Source organism: Carassius carassius, chromosome 25 (assembly GCF_963082965.1).
Source record: "Carassius carassius chromosome 25, fCarCar2.1, whole genome shotgun sequence".
Taxonomy (NCBI): Eukaryota; Metazoa; Chordata; class Actinopteri; order Cypriniformes; family Cyprinidae; genus Carassius; species Carassius carassius.
Window position 1 is genome coordinate 10,927,473 of NC_081779.1, and position 18,586 is coordinate 10,946,058.

The 18,586-nt window shown below is 33.2% G+C and overlaps 2 protein-coding genes and 1 long non-coding RNA gene across 3 annotated transcripts in view; 1 reads left to right on the plus strand and 2 right to left on the minus strand.

The window, feature by feature from the left end:
* The first annotated feature begins 5,939 nt into the window (after window positions 1-5,939).
* LOC132104688 (uncharacterized) lies at window positions 5,940-7,597 on the plus strand. The gene is made up of 2 exons (XR_009423572.1): window positions 5,940-6,140; window positions 6,836-7,597. It is a non-coding gene; the product is annotated as an uncharacterized LOC132104688 (long non-coding RNA).
* Window positions 7,598-8,780: 1,183 nt separating this feature from the next.
* LOC132104689 (annexin A2-like) lies at window positions 8,781-13,591 on the minus strand. The gene is made up of 13 exons (XM_059510252.1): window positions 13,552-13,591; window positions 12,977-13,025; window positions 12,683-12,785; window positions 12,481-12,569; window positions 12,123-12,236; window positions 11,863-11,953; window positions 11,252-11,331; window positions 11,058-11,096; window positions 10,606-10,696; window positions 10,085-10,192; window positions 9,929-9,984; window positions 9,037-9,144; window positions 8,781-8,933 (listed from the first exon to the last, which is right to left on the minus strand). Exons 2-13 carry the CDS (start codon window positions 13,016-13,018, stop codon window positions 8,874-8,876), a joined length of 981 nt encoding a protein of 326 aa, XP_059366235.1. The 5' UTR covers window positions 13,019-13,025; window positions 13,552-13,591; the 3' UTR covers window positions 8,781-8,873.
* An 858-nt stretch (window positions 13,592-14,449) lies between these two features.
* Window positions 14,450-18,586, minus strand: part of crybg2 (crystallin beta-gamma domain containing 2) — a 39,606-nt gene continuing 35,469 nt past the window's right edge. The window contains exons 13-22 of the mRNA XM_059509443.1: window positions 18,380-18,534; window positions 18,099-18,225; window positions 17,728-17,760; window positions 17,201-17,313; window positions 16,903-17,032; window positions 16,620-16,759; window positions 16,391-16,514; window positions 16,152-16,310; window positions 15,878-16,037; window positions 14,450-15,316 (exon numbers count right to left, since the gene is read on the minus strand). Coding sequence (XP_059365426.1) covers window positions 15,228-15,316; window positions 15,878-16,037; window positions 16,152-16,310; window positions 16,391-16,514; window positions 16,620-16,759; window positions 16,903-17,032; window positions 17,201-17,313; window positions 17,728-17,760; window positions 18,099-18,225; window positions 18,380-18,534 — 1,230 coding nt within the window. The 3' untranslated portion in view covers window positions 14,450-15,227. The remainder of the gene's footprint in view (window positions 15,317-15,877; window positions 16,038-16,151; window positions 16,311-16,390; window positions 16,515-16,619; window positions 16,760-16,902; window positions 17,033-17,200; window positions 17,314-17,727; window positions 17,761-18,098; window positions 18,226-18,379; window positions 18,535-18,586) is intronic.

Genomic DNA, 18,586 nt, shown 5'->3' on the forward strand with positions numbered 1-18,586 from the left:
CAGTTCACTTTATTTTTCTTTCCAAAGATGATCATCTTATGAGAAATATTTTTAACACACCTCAGTTTAATGTTCTTCTAAGTCTAACACAAAGTGATAATAATGTTTGAGCATTCCAGTCATACCACTGCTACTGTTTGTGTCCTACTTTCATACAGTATCACTGATTTGGACTAGCTTTATCAATCTATATATATATATATTATCTGAATGTTTGTTAGTAGAATAAATAGCTCAACGTCATTTAAACAAGATACATCTACTTGAGAAACAAAACTGCTTAAGATTTGTTGATTAAATTAAGACCTGTTCTTTTTTTTTTTCTTTAAAGTTTGTTAAAATAAGAATTTTACAATGGGAAAAAAATCAACTATATTCACTGCCAAGAACATACACTCTTAAAAATAAAGGTGTTTCACAATGCAATAAAAGAACCTATTTGTCAAAATGGTTCCATAAAGAACCTTTAACATCTGAAGAACTTTTCTGTTTCACAAAATGTTCTGTTTCACAAAATGTTCTTTGTTGGGTTAAAGAAGGTTCTTCAGATTATAAAAATGTAAGGAAAACATGGTTCTTTAAAAAACATTTGACTGAATGGTTCTTTGTGGAACCAAAATGGTTCTTTTGTGGCATCACTTGAAGAACCTTTCGAAGAGTGTTATCTTTATCAATTTTTCTTTATTCGGATAAAAGGATGTTTGTATATTTGCACTGGAAAACAAGACCGTTTTTGGCAACACTTTCTATGAAACCTGCATTTACAATACATTATAAGGGTATTCTTAAGGCATTATAATGAATATATAATGCATTATAAAAAACCTTATAATATGTTGCATCATCTCATAAATGATCACAACATAAAATATAACACATTTGTGCTTATAGCATTTAAGAGTATGATTATTTATAACACACAATGAATACAATATTAAATCCACTTAATTTATAATGGATTGTTTCATATCTTGACATTGTTTATAGTTGAGTGTTTCCTGTGAGGTTAATGTTAATTTTACTGTGAGCTAGATTAAGCTCAGTTGTGATTCCTTCAAATTAAAAAAATACAATGTGTGTGTATGTATATATATATATATATATATATATTAGTGCTGTCAATCGATTAAAAACTTTAACTAGATTAATCACACATTTTTTCTGTGATTAATCGCAATTAATCGCAATAAAAAAGAAATGTTTTTGTACGTTTTTAATATATTTTTTAATGTAATAATTTCACAGTTAATCAAATTAATGTAGAAACAACATAAAGACAGTATATTTTAAATACTTGTTTAAATGGCATCTTTTTATGAATGAAGGCCAGTATTCATGATATTAATACAGCTACTGATTTTTTTAAAAAAAATTTTACATTTATTATTAGGCTTCAAAAATATAACAGTTTTTAATTTAAGTAAACTTAAAACAATGCTAACATAAACCCATAATCAATGTCATGTTTACTCCTGCCCTTCCTGTCTTAACAGTTAGGAAATATACAGAAATTTAATAAAGTTATCAAAGTTATATGCAGTCTGCACTGCATAAACTATAAATTAAATAGTTAATCCTTATTAAAGCTACAAAAGTTATTTAGTCAAGAGCAGCGAGTCATTTTCTCTGTTCCCTTTGTTCTTTAACTTTACTGACAGGAAGCTTTATTGGCTGCTGTCCCTTTAAGAGCAGACAGACACGCGGATCTCACCGTTTATATACTGTCTATGGATCTCGCCTCATTCTCTCACAACTCTTTTTGTTCTTGCTTACAGTTGCTTACAGTCAGAATGTCTGTTGGGGAACCTTCAAAATAAAGTGTTAGTATAGATATTTAGCAGAGGTACTACTAACACTCCAATGACTGATAGATGACATGTATTTGCATAGTTATTTATCAGCAGTTGTCTAAAGGGTACCATCAAAATAACCATACTAATATTAAAATAAAAATAGTTAAAAACAAATGTAAACACATTCATCTGATCTGATATCTGAACATATGGCTGTTTGAGATTTTTTTAAATGTATTATCATTAGCATTAGCATTAGTATTACTTATAAGTGGTCCTTGTCTGCTTTAAGTAAAGTGAAGTTACTTTACTTAAAGCAGACAAAGACCACTTATAAATAAAGTCATTTGGATGATTTCATGAAGACTTTGTATTTGTCAATTTACAGTAAAATCACTTAAGATGTACTAAGTTATTGTGCAGATCTTAATCAATGGCAAGACATGAGACTTATAATGCATTACAACTGTGGGAAATAGAATTAATTGTAACTTACGTGGATGCACATGTTCAATTGTGTGTAATAATAAATAATCATACACTTAAAAGCTATAACCACAAATAAGTAGGTATTATAATACATTAAAACTGTTCTCATGATTATTTATGAGATGATACAACATATTTAATTTTTTAAATAATGTAATATTTATTCATTATAATGCCTTATGAATTCACTTAAAATGTACTATAAGGGCTTCATAGAAATTGATACCGATTTTTTTTCTTTTCTTTTAGAAACAGAAAGACTGTACAAATATCATTTTGTGTGCAATGAGTGAGAGGCCAGCTGATTGGCTGTTTGCCATCCTGTTAGTTGTTGTTATTTACGGGAGAGAGGAGTAGCCTATAAAAGCTTGTTCATAAGGGTTGTTAATCACAAACAAGATCTAAGAACCCACACATTAGCACCTGCACCAGGACCTCTCGTCTTTGATCACATCATGTTCAAGATTTTGGTTTTTGCATTGCCCATGGCAGCTCTGCTGTTATTTACACCTGCACAGGTAATTTATTTAATCTTTTGTCTAGATTAAATAAAAGTGCATTTAAATTAAGGACATTGATCTAAGATCCACATAAATAATGAGTGTAACTGGTTTTAAAATCAAACAGTTTACTATTAATGAAAATGTATGTCAAACAGTGCTTTTTAAATTAAACGAGTAGAGGTTATTTTAAATGATGGCAGTTTTGTTCTTTGTGTGGCTTTTAAAATACTTAATTTGATAATAGTTTAGCAAACACAAAATTAGACAACATTATATTATTGTATATGCATTTAAAAAAAATTATAATTTTTAAGCATTGAAGTGAAAAAAAGCCTGATGTCATATTCAAAGTCTATGATTTGAATATTTGATATTCAAGATCACATAAAGAGGAGGGGATGAATGATGTAACACATGGGTGTGTCTGTGTTCACTGACTGTAGCATCTTGTAATGTGTTTCTATAAGCAAAAATATTTTTAATGGTAATCATCCCATTATTTCACATTTCAGAGCACTGCAGAAGATCCATCTTCAACCTCTGCAACCACAAAAGAAACAACAGCATCAGCAGCAACAGCAACAACAGCTACAGCATCAGCAGCAACAACAGCATCAGCAGCAACAACAGCTACAGCATCAGCAGCAACAACAACAGCATCAGCAGCAACAGCAACAACAGCTACAGCAGCAACAACAGCTACAGCATCAGCAGCAACAACAGCATCAGCAGCAACAGCAACAACAGCTACAGCAGCAACTACAGCTACAGCATCAGCAGCAACAACAACAACAACAACAGCAAAAACAGCAACAACAGCATCAGCAGCAACAGCAACAACAGCTACAGCAGCAACAGCAGCAACTACAGCTACAGCATCAGCAGCAACAGCAACAACAACAGCAGCAACATCAGCAGCAACAACAACAACAACAACAACAGCAAAAACAGCAACAACAGCAGCATCAGCAACAACAACAACAAATGCAACAACAACAATCTCAACTAGTAGTAAGACAACCAAAAATCGAGTTCCCAAACTTAGTGCTTCATTCGGTCTACTGTTTCTGCCAGTGTCCTTGTACCTGTGGTGGCAATGAGCAGCTGGCAATCTCTGGTGGTCTGGAAATATGATGAGTAGCTATCTGAAATCAAGAGCCACTGCAATCAGGAAGAATCATTCAGCTTGTTCATTTCCACTGTTATATATGTATGATAAAACATGGTATTTTCTTTCTTTTATTTTTAACTATGTTTTCACATAAACAATAAAATGAATAAAGAGTTCTTGAAATTCAGAAATATATATATATATATATATATATATATATATATATATATATATATATATATATATATATATATTATTTTATAAGGACATAACATAACTTATTTCAATAAATAAATAAACAACTGTATGTAAACTCTTTTCACATAGATTTATTTTGATTTGATTTTTATATGGTGCTGGTTTCATTCTCAAATCTTCTGCTAAGTGGAGTTATAAACACACGTTAATGACTTGAGTCATATGCTGTAAATCTATTTGTCTCACAAATTGATAAAAACTGTAAGCTTCCATAACAGACATTTTCATGAAAGATGTATTATCTACATAATAGTTCAACTTCCTTGTGGTGAAGGTCAGCATGGTCACAGTACAGATTGGTTGGCAAAGGTAGAATTACATGACATGCTTCAAAAGAACAATTTAATGATACAGCAATTGTTTTTTATGCACAGTAACTATACTATCGGATACCAAAATGGACAGATTTACAGCACAAATGTAATGTTTTATTAAAAGCATTTGTTAAGGAACTTATTAATAAACTGAATGTCTTGGATTTCTTTTCTTTGTTTTTGTTTTACTTGATGAACCAGAAAGTCAGTTTTCAAGACGTTGAAATATATTATTTCCTGTTTGGCACTTCATATAAAAAAAAAAAGAAAAGATAAAATCAAAAAATTAAAATTAAAATTAAAAAAATAAAATATAACATATTATGGACTCTAGCCCTAAAATGGACATATTTCCAGCAAAATGTATAACGTATGTTATGGGACTTATAATGAATGTGTAATATTTAACTTATGTAAGTATGTGTACATTGTATTCATTTTACAGAATAAGTAGATCCCCTTTTATACATGAATTAAAGTATCAGCATATATTTCATAAATTGACTGGTTAAATAGTAAACATATTAATAATGTGTTAAAAGATTTGGTTACATTTTACTTGAATGGTCCACTTAGACATTCTTACGCAGCTACAGTAAATATATAATACATGACATTCAGGCTTTACATGTGAAATAAATAAACAATTATGAATTTCACGTTATAGCATGAAATTTGATTACCATTTTAAGCAATTACTGACAAAAACCTAATATGGTGTTTGTATAACAAAATAAAACATAATAAAGCAAATTTTAAAATGTTCTATGTTCAGAAGCCCTTCAGACATAAGAGTGTACAAAAGCCTGTTGAGGAGCATTCATACACATTAACCTTTATTATAATAAATAAGTCACTCTTCAGATCAATGTGACCTACATTGGCAACAGAGGAAACAATCAGTTTTGATGAGTAAAAAAAAACTGTGAAGAAGAAAAGCAGAAGCTGCTCTAAATCAACTGAACAGCATGTGATGCCAGGTAATATAAATTGTTACAAGTCAGTCAAACTTTCCACATGAGCTGTGAGTTTAATTGATGCATTGATTATACAAGTGTATATCTTTATTGAGAGTATTATAGGATCCAGAGGTCACATAATCCAGAGGAACAAGGAAGCAAAAGGATATTTCCAAGAAATATTATTACACCCTTAAATCTGCTCTTTGTTATAAGGTATAACTGGAAAATAGGGAGGAAAAAATAAAAAAATGGGTTAAATAATGAGAAAATTGGGAAACCACACTAAATAATCTTCTAACACAGTGAATATAAATAAAAAGATATGTTACCATGCAATATGAGAGGGGAATAAGACAATCGTTTGATTTCGGTTTACAGGAAAAGATTAACCAGTAGAAATCCATAAAATAGTAACATCATAAAATCAATAAAATCTGGACACACATCCCAGAACAAAGACAACCTTCATCCTAGGCCAGGGATTGGCTAATCCACACCTGTATACGACCATGAGAACATGACATAATTACAGAACCTTATATAAGAGCGGAGGAAGGACACGGCCTCATTGTGCGCACCTGTTGGCTTGGTCACAGTTTGAAGCAAATTTCATTCTCTGTGGTATCATTTCTGATTACAGTTTTCTCTCCATCATGAAGTTGACCATCATAAGATTCTGCATGTTGGCTTTGCTGGTCTCCCAGGCTCAGGTAAATACATAAACATCTATCAATAACTTGTAACTTATTTTATATTCACACTCCACACAATGCTGATGTCTTACAATATTATCATAAGCTATTGAAATATGTGTGGGCAGGTAGTCTTGAATAGGCTAAGAAGAGGTCAGATTCTGATAAGCTCTTTTCAAAGCTATATGATAATGCAAATATTGAACTTTTTGGGATATAATAATAAAATGTAATATACAGAAAAATATTTTGCATGGTTTCCCAGTATATATATATATATATATATATAAGTCTAAACATCTTAGAAAAAACCTGTTTTCAGATAATCTAACTTGACTTATTTGTATTTCTTGTTTTAAGCAAAAACAAACAAAACATAGTGAGATTTATGGTTGAAATAATGGCGTTAAGTTGATGAAGCAATAAAAAGGCTTCTGTTCTGCTTCTCAAGTAAATGTATAATTTTTCAAATATATTCAGATGTTTTTACTGGATGACAAGAAAAAAAAAAATAAGGAAATGATTTCCCAAGTTATATTTACAACAATTATACTACAATAGGGAGAACAATAATAGGGAAGGGGAAGTTTCACACCAATGAAATCTGAGGAACAAACTCTGCATTGTGTTTCATTTTTAACATCTAATATTGGCAGTGGTTAATAGCTTTTAACTGTTTAATTTAATTAAGCTTTTTAATTGTTTCCTAAAAGACTAACGTGACAACGACTGTGACAACTGACTTGGCAACATCTCATAATACTTCAGTTGCATGGACAAATTCAACAACTGTCAAGATTTCAACTACAACTCAACCAGCTGTTCCAACAATCAATATTACTTTACCAGCAATAACGAGCAAGAATACTCCAGATTCAACTCAAGCCAATGGGACGACTTTGCAGCAAAATGTGACAACTCCATCAGATCAGCCAAACACAATGTCTCCATCTCCAAAGCCTACCATGAGTCAAACAACTGATTTTTCAAGCAGAAAGACCGATACGACCACATTGACAAATTCCTCAACGCCAATGAATGCCACCATGACAACAGTAGGACAGACCACAATTGGGACAACTACGTCGTCCCGTGACTCACTGACAGTAACCATCATCAACTATATTCTACCCGTCCTGCTGTACATGATGTTGAATTGAGCATTATTTGATTCAGTCCTGGATTAAAGCTAATTTGGAATGTTTTGTAAAGTAATGTAGAATAATAGAATATAAGTAATATATAAAAGTACAGACTATATGTATCTAGTGAGCATATAACTGACTATTACATTTATAGTAGCATAAGCCAAAACTGAATAACAGATAATAGTTTTATTGATTGAATGTTTGTTATGATTGCACACACCTGCTTGATACATCACAAATGAGGACTTCCTTAAAAAGCACATAAGATTTCAAATGAAAAATGCATAGTTTAAAATAATGTCTGAAATAAAGAAGAAGAAAAAATGATCTGTTGATTGTATGTGTGTCTTTCATAGTTAAGACTAGTGTAGATTTTCATTTTAATGTGACGGTAATGTATTTACTGTTTAGTAAGTGGGTCTTTTTTGCTAAAATAGTACAAATCAATAATTTCCTTTTACTCAGTTTATGATCTTATGGCATACTGGAAAATCAAATGAGTCAAAGAACAGTCCATCTCCCATCAGTGGTTCAACCGTAACATTATGAAGTGACAAGAATACTTTTTGTGCCCAAAGAAAAAAAAGATAACTACTTTATTCAACTATTTTTCTCCTCGGTGTCTCTCCACATCACTGTAGCACAATTTTAGACAATATCTGCTGAATACAGGCAGCGTACGCTCTTCTGTGTCACCTGTAACACAAGGATGTTTTCTTTCAGATCAAAACGTAAATACACGTAGAAAACATATCCTTGTGGGGCAGCTGACACAGAAGATTGTAAGCTGCCTCTTAAAAAAATGCATTCATTACTTAAAAAAAAAAACTTTCTTATTAATTAATTTAAAAAAAGATCACAGGTCACAGGCTGAAAATTCAGCTTTGATCAAACAAATTATATTTTAAAGTATATTAAAACAGAAAACCATTATTTTAAATTGCAATAATTTCACAATATTACTGTTTTTGTTTTCTCTATTTCTGATCTAAAAATAATAATAATAATAATAATAAAATACAGCCATAATGAGCAGAAGAGAGATCTGTAAAAAAACATTACAAATCTTCCTGATCCCAAAATTTTTAATATCAGTATATGTATATATAATTTACTAATGTATATAACTCCCCTCAAAATATCCCCTCAAACAAAAGTGAAAATTGTAAAATTAAAATTAAAGAGATGTTCACTGAATTAAGGCCTACAACAACTGTTTGTTATGCTTAATCTTAAAAACTCTTATGGGCAATAATATAAATAAATAAACCAGAGATTTAAGGTGAAAGCTATGAAAGACCATTTCTGCCACATAAAAAAGCATGCTTTTGTCAATCATAATTATGATATAGAAGTCAAACTTTTGACATAAAAAGTCATGAAAATTATGAGAAAAAAGTCAACTGACAATAAAAGTTGAAAATTGTATTTAAAAAATGCAAAATTGTATTATTAAAACTCTATTGCCTTCCACGGGGATTTGTAAAGAACAGTACTACAATTCTCAGTAACAAAGTTTTTTTTATTAAAATGAATGGAATGTGCTTTCACTGTGTGCACGTAAATGTAAAAATGCTTATTTGCATCATATACAGCACTTCTTCTAATCTTCTGCACGGCATATAGCCAACAAACCCTGCTGGAGTTCACCTTTGTACTGCTTCTATTGAGAAAACAAGAAAAACAAAAAAACAAACAAAAACATTATTTAGCTGGAATTAACAATGATAGTAAAGCCTGGTTTAAAGATGTGTGTGTGTGGAGACCTGTAAGGCCGTGTACAGAGAAGTCCCCGTTGACTGAAGGTATGCCACTCTAACTCTCAGTAGATCCTCCTCACTGTGAGCCACCATCACACCCTGGACCACCGATGACTGTAGAGTACAGGACACATATGTCAACACATATTTTTAGACAAGGAAAGGAAAGGAAAGGCAAGGCAAGGCAAGGCAATTTCATACACAATGGTAACTCAAAGTGCTTTACAAAAAAGAAAGTAAAACAATCATATAAAATAAAACAAGGAATTTAAAAATTTTGAAAATTATTTAAACATGTATTTAAAATGAATTTAAGATTGTGCAATCATTTTGAGGTAGGCCTACATAATATACAGTGCAATTCATGAAATACAATTCAGACGTAGCGCAGTGCTCATTCAATAAATGCACAGCTAAACAGAAAAAGCAGATTCCCCTTGTTTTGTGTGAACCCTTGGTATTTCTAACTGACTCAATCCTAATGATCTGAGTGGTCTGTTAGGTTTATATTCAGTCCTAGGTTATTGAAATTGTCATTAAAAAAAAAAGTCTGTGGGCCATTGAGCATTATACAGTGTATAAACAAGCAGTGATCTCAGTATTTGTATAAAGTTGTATATTTGTTTTAAAGAACTTCCCGTTTTGTATTTGCATGGATTTAGCAAGTTGTATTTCAGGAAATATTTTTTTCATTGATACATAGCTGCCAATATTTAGCCCATCATATAGGTGGTTTTAGGTTTTATTTTACTCTTTGGCGCCCGAAATGCTGGCAAAAGTTTTAAACTAAATAATTTAGAAATGGCATTAATTAACATATGCCTTTTAGACAACATTTATAAAGATATAGATAGTTCTAAAATAATAAAAAAAAAAAAAAAAAAAAAAAAAACCTTACTTTCATAGTTTGGATCCGTTGTGCCAAGAATAGATATTGGTTATGTATACATTGCACTGAAGAGAAGAAGAAAGAGGTGAACTGCAAATGCTGTGTGGATTTACAATTATTGATCACACACACATTAATACATCCTCAAACAAAAAACAGTTTTACCTAGTGTCTTTAAGCCCTTTTTGAAGTCTCCAGAGAGGACTCCTTTAAAATGTCCCTCTAAAGTGTCCTTCACTGTCTGGCCTATCTCAAACTCCAGTTCTTCCAGCACTGAAGTAGAAATGTTCACACACATTTGAAATATTTGTTGTTTGTTGCTATACAAGAAGGCTTAAATTGTACATATGGTCATGTTTCAAGGATTTGCATGAGTCAAATTTGTCAAAAACGTTACATAAGTAATTACTTGTACCAAGGATACAGGAAACGACAGCCTTTCCAAACACTAGGTCTGCCAATAATGGCAGATATTAATCAGTAATAATGAAATGTTCTGACACATCTCATGCACAACAATTTCAGTAGTATAAGTATAAGCTGTCAAATTTGAAAATACCTTAAAATATAAAATCCCTAGATTAAATTAAATGTTAATTAAATGTTCTTAAGGAACAGTTTCCCACATTTATCTTCTGAATTTCCAACAATTTTGTCCCTGAAATAATAACTAGATCAGAACTCACCAGTTCTAAGATGGTCTGGGTTTCTTGTGGTGAGTAATCTGATCCAAATGTCAGCTGCAGGTTTCTTGTTTTTCAGCTCCTCAGATAAAGACTGTAAAACAAAATGAAAATATACTGATTTCAATCACACAATTCAATCAAGTATATGACATATGCAACTTATCTGAGTGGACTTCTTAGAAATCTTTGAATACCTGTCATCCAATATGGATATCCAAAACAGATATCTGTGATCTAACTGAGCCGAAATATCCACAATCGGAATACTATTTAAGGGGTCAGCTAGAGGTCACTGAACAATCACTGGCCGTTGCAGTGCAACAGATCAAACAGAGCAAAGTCAACATAGGTTTTAATGGTTAAATCTTTATCAGCTACATTTCTTGATATGACATGAAAGCAGTCCTTTGAGAGAGAGAGACAGAAATCTTTTTGAATATATATGGACTCACTGCTATATCCTGGTCAATAATCCCTGGCCCATTCTCTTTCTGATAAAGGAGAGAGAGAGAGAAACAGAGAGATTGAACACGATTACTCGCATAAGAGATACTGACATGGTGGTGACGTATCAACATAATAAAAAAACGGTTTTGATGGTAAATATTAAACTGTGAGATTTAGGACAGGATGAAACACACGTTACCTTCAACAATGCCACAACGAGCTTTGCAAAATCTCCACTGGTTTCACTTATCAAGTCTTTCTCCAAATCCCGCTCATACTCTGTTAAAGTGACAATTTTGAAACATTTAAACACAGACTGATAGAAAATGTATGCAATTTTCACTGTTATATTCAATTCTTATAGCATATATAACGTATGCACTAGCGTTTAAACATTTGGGGGTCAGTAAGCTTTATTTTTTAAACAAATTAACACTTTTATTCAAAAAAGGATGCATTAAATTGATTGAAACATGACAGGAAAGTCTTTTACACTGCTATCTAAAAAGTGAATTTCAAATAAATGCTGTTTTTTATTCATAACAAAAATATATAATAATTATGAACAGACCCCAAACTTTTCCCACAAATGCCAATGTAATTTACAGCATTTTTGTGTTGCCAAACTATTATTATTACTATTATTATTTTTTTTTATCAGTATGCAATGGTTTAATTTAATAAGAGCAGGGTTAAAAGTGAGATGTTCCCAAAAAAAAAAAAAAAAAAAAACCCAAGAGGTTTTTAATTGCATTAATTACATTTAAAGGTTCAACATTGTTACATATTGTAAAATAATTCCTAAAGCACCTTGACTATATGCAGCCCTGATGTCAGAGAGCTGCTGTGGTGTCCTTGTGCACAAAATCTCTAAAAGAGTTTCTTCATCTGTACCAGCCCCCTGAACACACAAAAAAGGAATACAGTCTGAGTGGATGTCGATCTATAGTTAAATGTATGCTGATAATCTCTCTCTCTCTCTCTCTCTCTCTCTCACACACACACACACACACACACACACGTAACTGCATACTGTAAGACTAGCCCTATATAAGGGATTAACGCCAAACCTCCATGGCTTTGCGTAAGCGATGGGCCTCAAACTTCTCTGGTATCATCATCAGTCCAAGTATCAGAGACTGCAGATCACCGGAAAGAACCTTCTTCAGACTTGCGTCTAATTCCTGTAGCACACACATACACACAAACACACATTTGAGATGAGATGATGAGAATTATTCATTGACTTCTATTGATTGAGTTCATTATATTTTATATCCTCTAAAACCTAAGCCAAACCCTCACAAACCTTTCTTTATTTTTAGATGTTAGAAATTGTATTACCCTTGTAGGACATTTAGTCACTATATAATGTATTATATTACTTAGTCACTTCTTATAGTATTTGGCGATTTGTTTCTGACTTGCCTTTTGTGAGAAATTCTTGTAGACCTGGGCAAGAGATCGTCTCTGAGCATTACTGCGATTGGTTAGTATTTTCACAATGGTGCTCACATCTTTAACAAAAAGTTTTGGTAGTTTGAAATGAAAATAATTAAATATGATAGAATACTAGAAGATTGACTTTTACTACCACAATCATGCCTCATGAGCATTGATATAAGTGTACCTTTCTTCTCCAGTGCAGTGTGAAGGACTGTAGCATCTCTCTCGGGACGGAAATTTGGGAAAGGCCGAACAGACCCCAGGGTGCCCCACCACATGGCTGCAGACTGTGGGATGACAAAAATATAGGCAATGTAAAGAGGAAGATGGAGATTGTAAAGAAAGAAAAGAATCCTGATGTAAAAGAAAAATGGTATTGAGAAGATGATTCGAAAAAGAAACAGGAGATTTAGTGACAAACAATGAGTACTACACAAAAAGTGATACAGAGAAGAAGGTACAGATGCAAACATTTTACCGTGAGTGGAGAAGTTTCCTGTGAGTTAGCCTCTGGCTCCATGTCACCCCTTGTCAATGTAAAAAAAAAGTTATGCACAAAAAAATGGTGTGGAAACAATTTTCCACAATTGATTTTAAAGAAATGGCAAGTAAAAACGAATTATACATAATATTTTAAGTAGAAAAAAACTGAAAAGTATTTTGATGTAAAACATAGTCCAATAATCCTTGTTTAATTTACGACTCATTTAATGAGAAATAATTCTTAAAGTGTATATGGGGAAAAAAACAATAAAGAAAACAAAAAAACAAAACAAAAAACAAGCACAAAACCTCAGAAAGACCACTGTTCTTCAAAAATATTGTAAATAAATATTTTTGTTAAGCAAAAATTGTGAAAAATAATAAACAAAGAAATTAACTTCATTCTCACTTAACATAGGGCCTATGTGTTCAAATTAAATTCAAATATGCTTCGAGCTATCCTTCTGACAAAAGGAGTAAAGCAAATGAAAATGAAATTAGTTTAAAAAGTTTTACCTAACTTAAAAAAAAAGATTACTGAGACAGCGATGATTATTTAAGTTGGTTTACCTATGCTGAAGACTCAGAATGAGTGTCTGTGAGATGTCAGTCTCAGGTGAGATCGAGTTTCAGCTTTTTTTAGTAACTCCTGATCTGTCCTCTCTCAAACTTAATAACACAAAATGAAAACCGTACCCCACTCGTCTGCTGCAAGAAGCACAAAATGCCTCAAACTGAAAAACCTATAAATGCCTTAGATCAGATCAGATCAGATATCCCATGGGTGTAACCTTGAGACTTTAAAAAAACTGGAAGACTCAGTTGACCAGATTCCTCCCAAAAACAACATTTCTGAATTAAAGATTGTTCGAAAAAGAATTCTCGAACACATTTTGATGTACATTTATACAGAGTTCAATGTCAGTTATTTGCTACAAGCTGTATAAAACAGGTTGTAATTTGAGAAATGTGTGAACGTGTTGTTAAAGTCAACAAAGAAGTTACTGGAGCTGAACATGCATGTAACTGCATGTGTACATAAACGTGTAAAAATGTTGAAAATATCACGAGAATTTACTTCCACCTGCAAGAGCAACATCATCAGGTGTGGCTTTTGATTTGTAGACCTGAACAAACAAAATGGCACCAGCACACGCATCTGCATACTTGTCATTCATCAGCAGCCGTTATCAGACATCTTTACACACGTAGTAAACACGCCGCTCTTGACCTCACCACTCCAGTCCTGTCACTGTTCGAGTGTCACTGATCGTATCTGATCTCAGGCTAACACAAGTCATCCAGTCTGGCAGCATGTTTCCAAAACCAAGTTAAACTGATTAAAACGAATAAACATACACTGCTGGATATGTATGCCAATACTGTACAAGTTGTTCTTGAAGAACCGTTCTAAATGAACACAAATAGCAAAACATCAATAGCCAACATTTGATGAATTAAGACATGATTTTTTTTTCACAGTTTTATTACAAAATTAAAACCACTCCCTGTTACATAATATTTTTACATTGTACTATGAAAATAACATTTATACATAATAAAGTTTTCCAAATCATGGTGACTTTATATTGACTGACATGAGCACACTTTTTGGTATTTAAAACAACAGGACAGACATAAATCTGGTAGAATTCACTCTGGTAGCATTTGCAATGACTATAAACTAATTGCAGACACTGCTATTAAAGTATACCCAATATGTCAAATAAAAGTTGAGACAAAACAACATAAGCTTGTAAACAAATAAAATGAGCAGAAATGAAAAATCCTTGGAAAGTTGCCGGAAACATATACAATGATGACATTCTCATGTGACGTATAGGGAAACAGAAAAAAAAGTTTCTAAGTGACTTAACCACCAGCACCATCAACAGTTTGTAAATAACCATAGGTAATATGGTTTATTCAAACTATGTGCAAATAAGACACGTCACAGACGAGAGCTTTATGTTTCACAATCCAGAAAACTAGCATGCTGAATGATATTTGACCTCTGCTTCATTTTTTTTTTTAAATGGCAATACATTACCTATGATTCATTTTACCTATTAAATAACAGGAAAAATTTCCCCCACCTAGCATCTTCTGATTGTATGTAAGGATGATTCACTGGTGCCCTCAAAGTGTCATATGTCAGTTCACAGGTAGAGTTTGTATTGTTGGGGCAGGACAGATGGGTGGATTCAAAAGGAGAGGGGGATCAGATAAAGAAGAGAGTGGTGCGATTAAACAAATTCCAGCTCCCACTGTTGACTGGCATGTTCCCCGTTCTCTTCTCGAATCACTAAATGTTGTTTGTCGTATGTCTTACCCCCTGTAAAAAAAAAAGAAAAAAAAAAAGACAAATTAGATTGCATGAAGAACATTTTTAGTGTTGCCAACATCTAGATTTTAGGTAGAAACACATATATTTATAAAGAAATGTAAATATTTTATATTTATAAGACAAAGTATACACTACCATACAAAAATGTAGGGCCGGTAAGAACACAGAAGCTGCATTTATTCATAATATAGATTTATAATAAACAATTCAATTTTTTCAAGAAAAATGTGTTATACTGCAGTATACTTAATAATAATAAATTTAAATATTTCTCGAAGTTTCTTAACCAATCAAGATCAGCAAAGGTTGTTTGATAAATTTGGATGAAGTATGGCACGGCACTGCTTTATTGATGTCAACTACCCTTACTTTTTTTTTAATTCTAAACAAGAATGTAATCTTTAATACATTAATAGGAATAGGAATACAATAATATTTTTCATAATTAATAGTAAATAAATTGCCATTTAATAAATAATAAAATAAATAGGTACAATATACAGTAATAAATCTTGTACTTTGTACAAAAAGCATCAAACTATAGTTTACCTTTGATATCCAGCACCATTCCAGGGAAGGTGACACTGGAAATTGTGCCGCTGACCTGAGCGCTCCACGTCTGCACTGGCACACGTGTTTCTGTCCACAGCACCACCTTAGCACCTGACTCGACATTACCCATCACCTGCAGACTCATGGTTCGAGCCAGCTGACAAAAAGAGAGCATACGTTTAAAAAATCTGAGAAGGGGTGACTTGAAGAAGTTGTAAACAATGAATAACCATACATGCATTATTCATCAACATCATGGTGTGCAAAGCACCTTGTTTTTGATCAGCCCGTCCTGATAAAGCCAAATATCACTCATTCCCTCCACCTGCTCTGTGACGACCACGCGGCCTGTCTTCATGTCCTCAACACCACCCTGCACTGATATGTAGTGGCCCGTCTCTTTATTTTTGATGCGGAACAGTCTTTGTTTCTATAGGGATATAAACAAACAATTAAAAAATGGACATACAAATGATAGGAAATACATAAGAAATACTCTGTGATACTAACTTGTCTGACTGGATACAAGGAGCCGATACAGGACAGAGAGCTGAATTTACTCCAGTTTTGGATTTCAATTGTCTCCAAAAGGTACTGGCGCCCCCTGTAGTTACTATGTTCACATAACACCCAACTGCAAAGAGATTGATGTGGTTTTAACATACATATGTTAAAAATCTCATACAAAATAGACATGAAAGCTCAAATGTACTACTAATAAGCAGCCCTGCAAACCTACCAGCCACTGTTGACCCTAACAGAGAGGAAATGTGGATTAAATCCTTCCTCCCACATGTTGTAAATCTGTGTGCCAATTGTGACCTCCCGACCTTCAAAGCACTCCAGTCCAAAGAGTGAGATTGACGGCACCGAAAATGTCTAAAGGGGGAACAGATAGGCAAACAAAGAGAGCTACATGTAGTTAAATGAATCGTCTACAGATTTCTCAATGGATCATGGCTCAGATCATTTGACCACTTCCTTTTCCAGAAACATATTAAGAAAGCAGAGTTTCTGCTCACCATTGGAATTGCTTTGACCGAGCGAATGCTGTAGTCAGTTGGGACGCCCATGCTGGTCAGGTTGGGATAATCTCCTTCAGACAAAACATACATGTTTCCTGTGAACTTCTCTCCTCCATATAACACCCAACTGAAATGAACAGAGACATACATACTCAGAGTGTCACAATCTGAAGAGACATCTGATCATGAATATAGTGAAAGTAATGCATGTTGAATCTAATGATTACAGTTATATGTGTCTACATGCATTATGGAGCAACTGTATACATGTAAATGTATACATTTTCTCACTAACCTTCCTCCCACCACTCTGCAGGACTTGACACTGAGACTTTCAGGCAAACAGCCCTGGTTCTGATGACACACCCTACATGTGCCCTGGAAATCCAGCTCGGAGTAGAGCAGCACCTGCAGCAAAGGAAAAGAGAGGACAAATGTTTCATTAAATGCAGTGTGTTAATGATAAAGATTTCCTTTACATACTGCTGTTCAAAAGTTTTAACACTTTTAAATACGATTTCTGTTTCAAATAAATGCAGTTCTACACTGTTTCCACAAAAATATTCAGCAGGACAACTGTTCATCATTAATAATTATGTTTCTTGAGCACCAAATCAGCATATTAGAATAATTTGAAAAAAAAATGTGATTACTCCAAGACTGGAGTAATGATGTTGAATGATGCATTCAGCTTTTCCACCAATGGAATAAATTACATTTAGAAAAAAGTTGTAATAATATTTCACAATCTTACTGTTTTTACTGTATTTTTGATCAAAAAAACACAGCCTTAGTGAGCATAAGAGACTCATAAGAGCTTACCTCATTTCTGAAGCTGGGTCCTTCACTAGGTGCCTGAAATACACAAGAACAACCTTATTAATGAAATCAAGCACATAATATAAAAAAAATTAGATTCATAGGGGAATTCATGGCTGTGAAATAATTAATATCAGTGAAATACTTAAATACTATTTCAGCACATTTAACATCTGGTTGAAGTGAATTGCAGATGGTTATGAAATAATACACAAGAATTTACAATGAATTACCAGATAAAAAAGTGATTACGCCTCTCAAAGTTCTCTGATATCTACTCCTTATGCAAAGCATATTCAACCACACACAATTTGAGTGAATAGTCCTCACACAAAGTGTTTGGATTTGATAAATGAATAAAACCTCTGACTTACTGCGAGGATGGGCTGTATGGAGCAGATGCGGTTGTCTACAGAGCCCCAGTCTTCACAGCTGTTGTAGAAGCCTTTTTCCAAGACATATTGGTTACCTGAGAAATCCACATGAGAGTAGGCCACCCATCTGAGGAAAGAAAGAAAAATCAGTTCACATACTTATTAAAACATGGCTCGGTCTACCAGACCGGAATAAGACAATAACTATCAGATAATGTATGCGGAATAGTTTTAGTCACTCAAACATTGCTACATCAAAAGATGGAGGCATCAGAACATACGCTCCACTCAGCACGTGGATAGAGTGGGTGTTGATGCCAAACCCAAACAGCTCCACATCTGGGACAGCTTCTGCCACCTCAAATGTAGGCTCTTCATTCTCCTCTTTATCCTCTTCAGGTATCCCATATAACACCAGCAGGGGCTCAGATAGATCCTACAGGAAGCAGATTTTACAGTCCAAAAACACTTATTGTCACAAATCCAGT

Excerpts from the sequence above, each read along its gene's own strand:
- LOC132104689 (XM_059510252.1), bottom strand. The coding sequence starts at position 13,018 with ATGGAGCCAGAGGCTAACTCACAGGAAACTTCTCCACTCACG. Across the intron at positions 10,697-11,057 it reads TTATTGACCAGGATATAGCA|TCTTTATCTGAGGAGCTGAA; the intron begins GTGAGTCCATAT and ends TTTGTTTTACAG. Across the intron at positions 9,145-9,928 it reads AACGGATCCAAACTATGAAA|TCATCGGTGGTCCAGGGTGT; the intron begins GTAAGGTTTTTT and ends TGTACTCTACAG.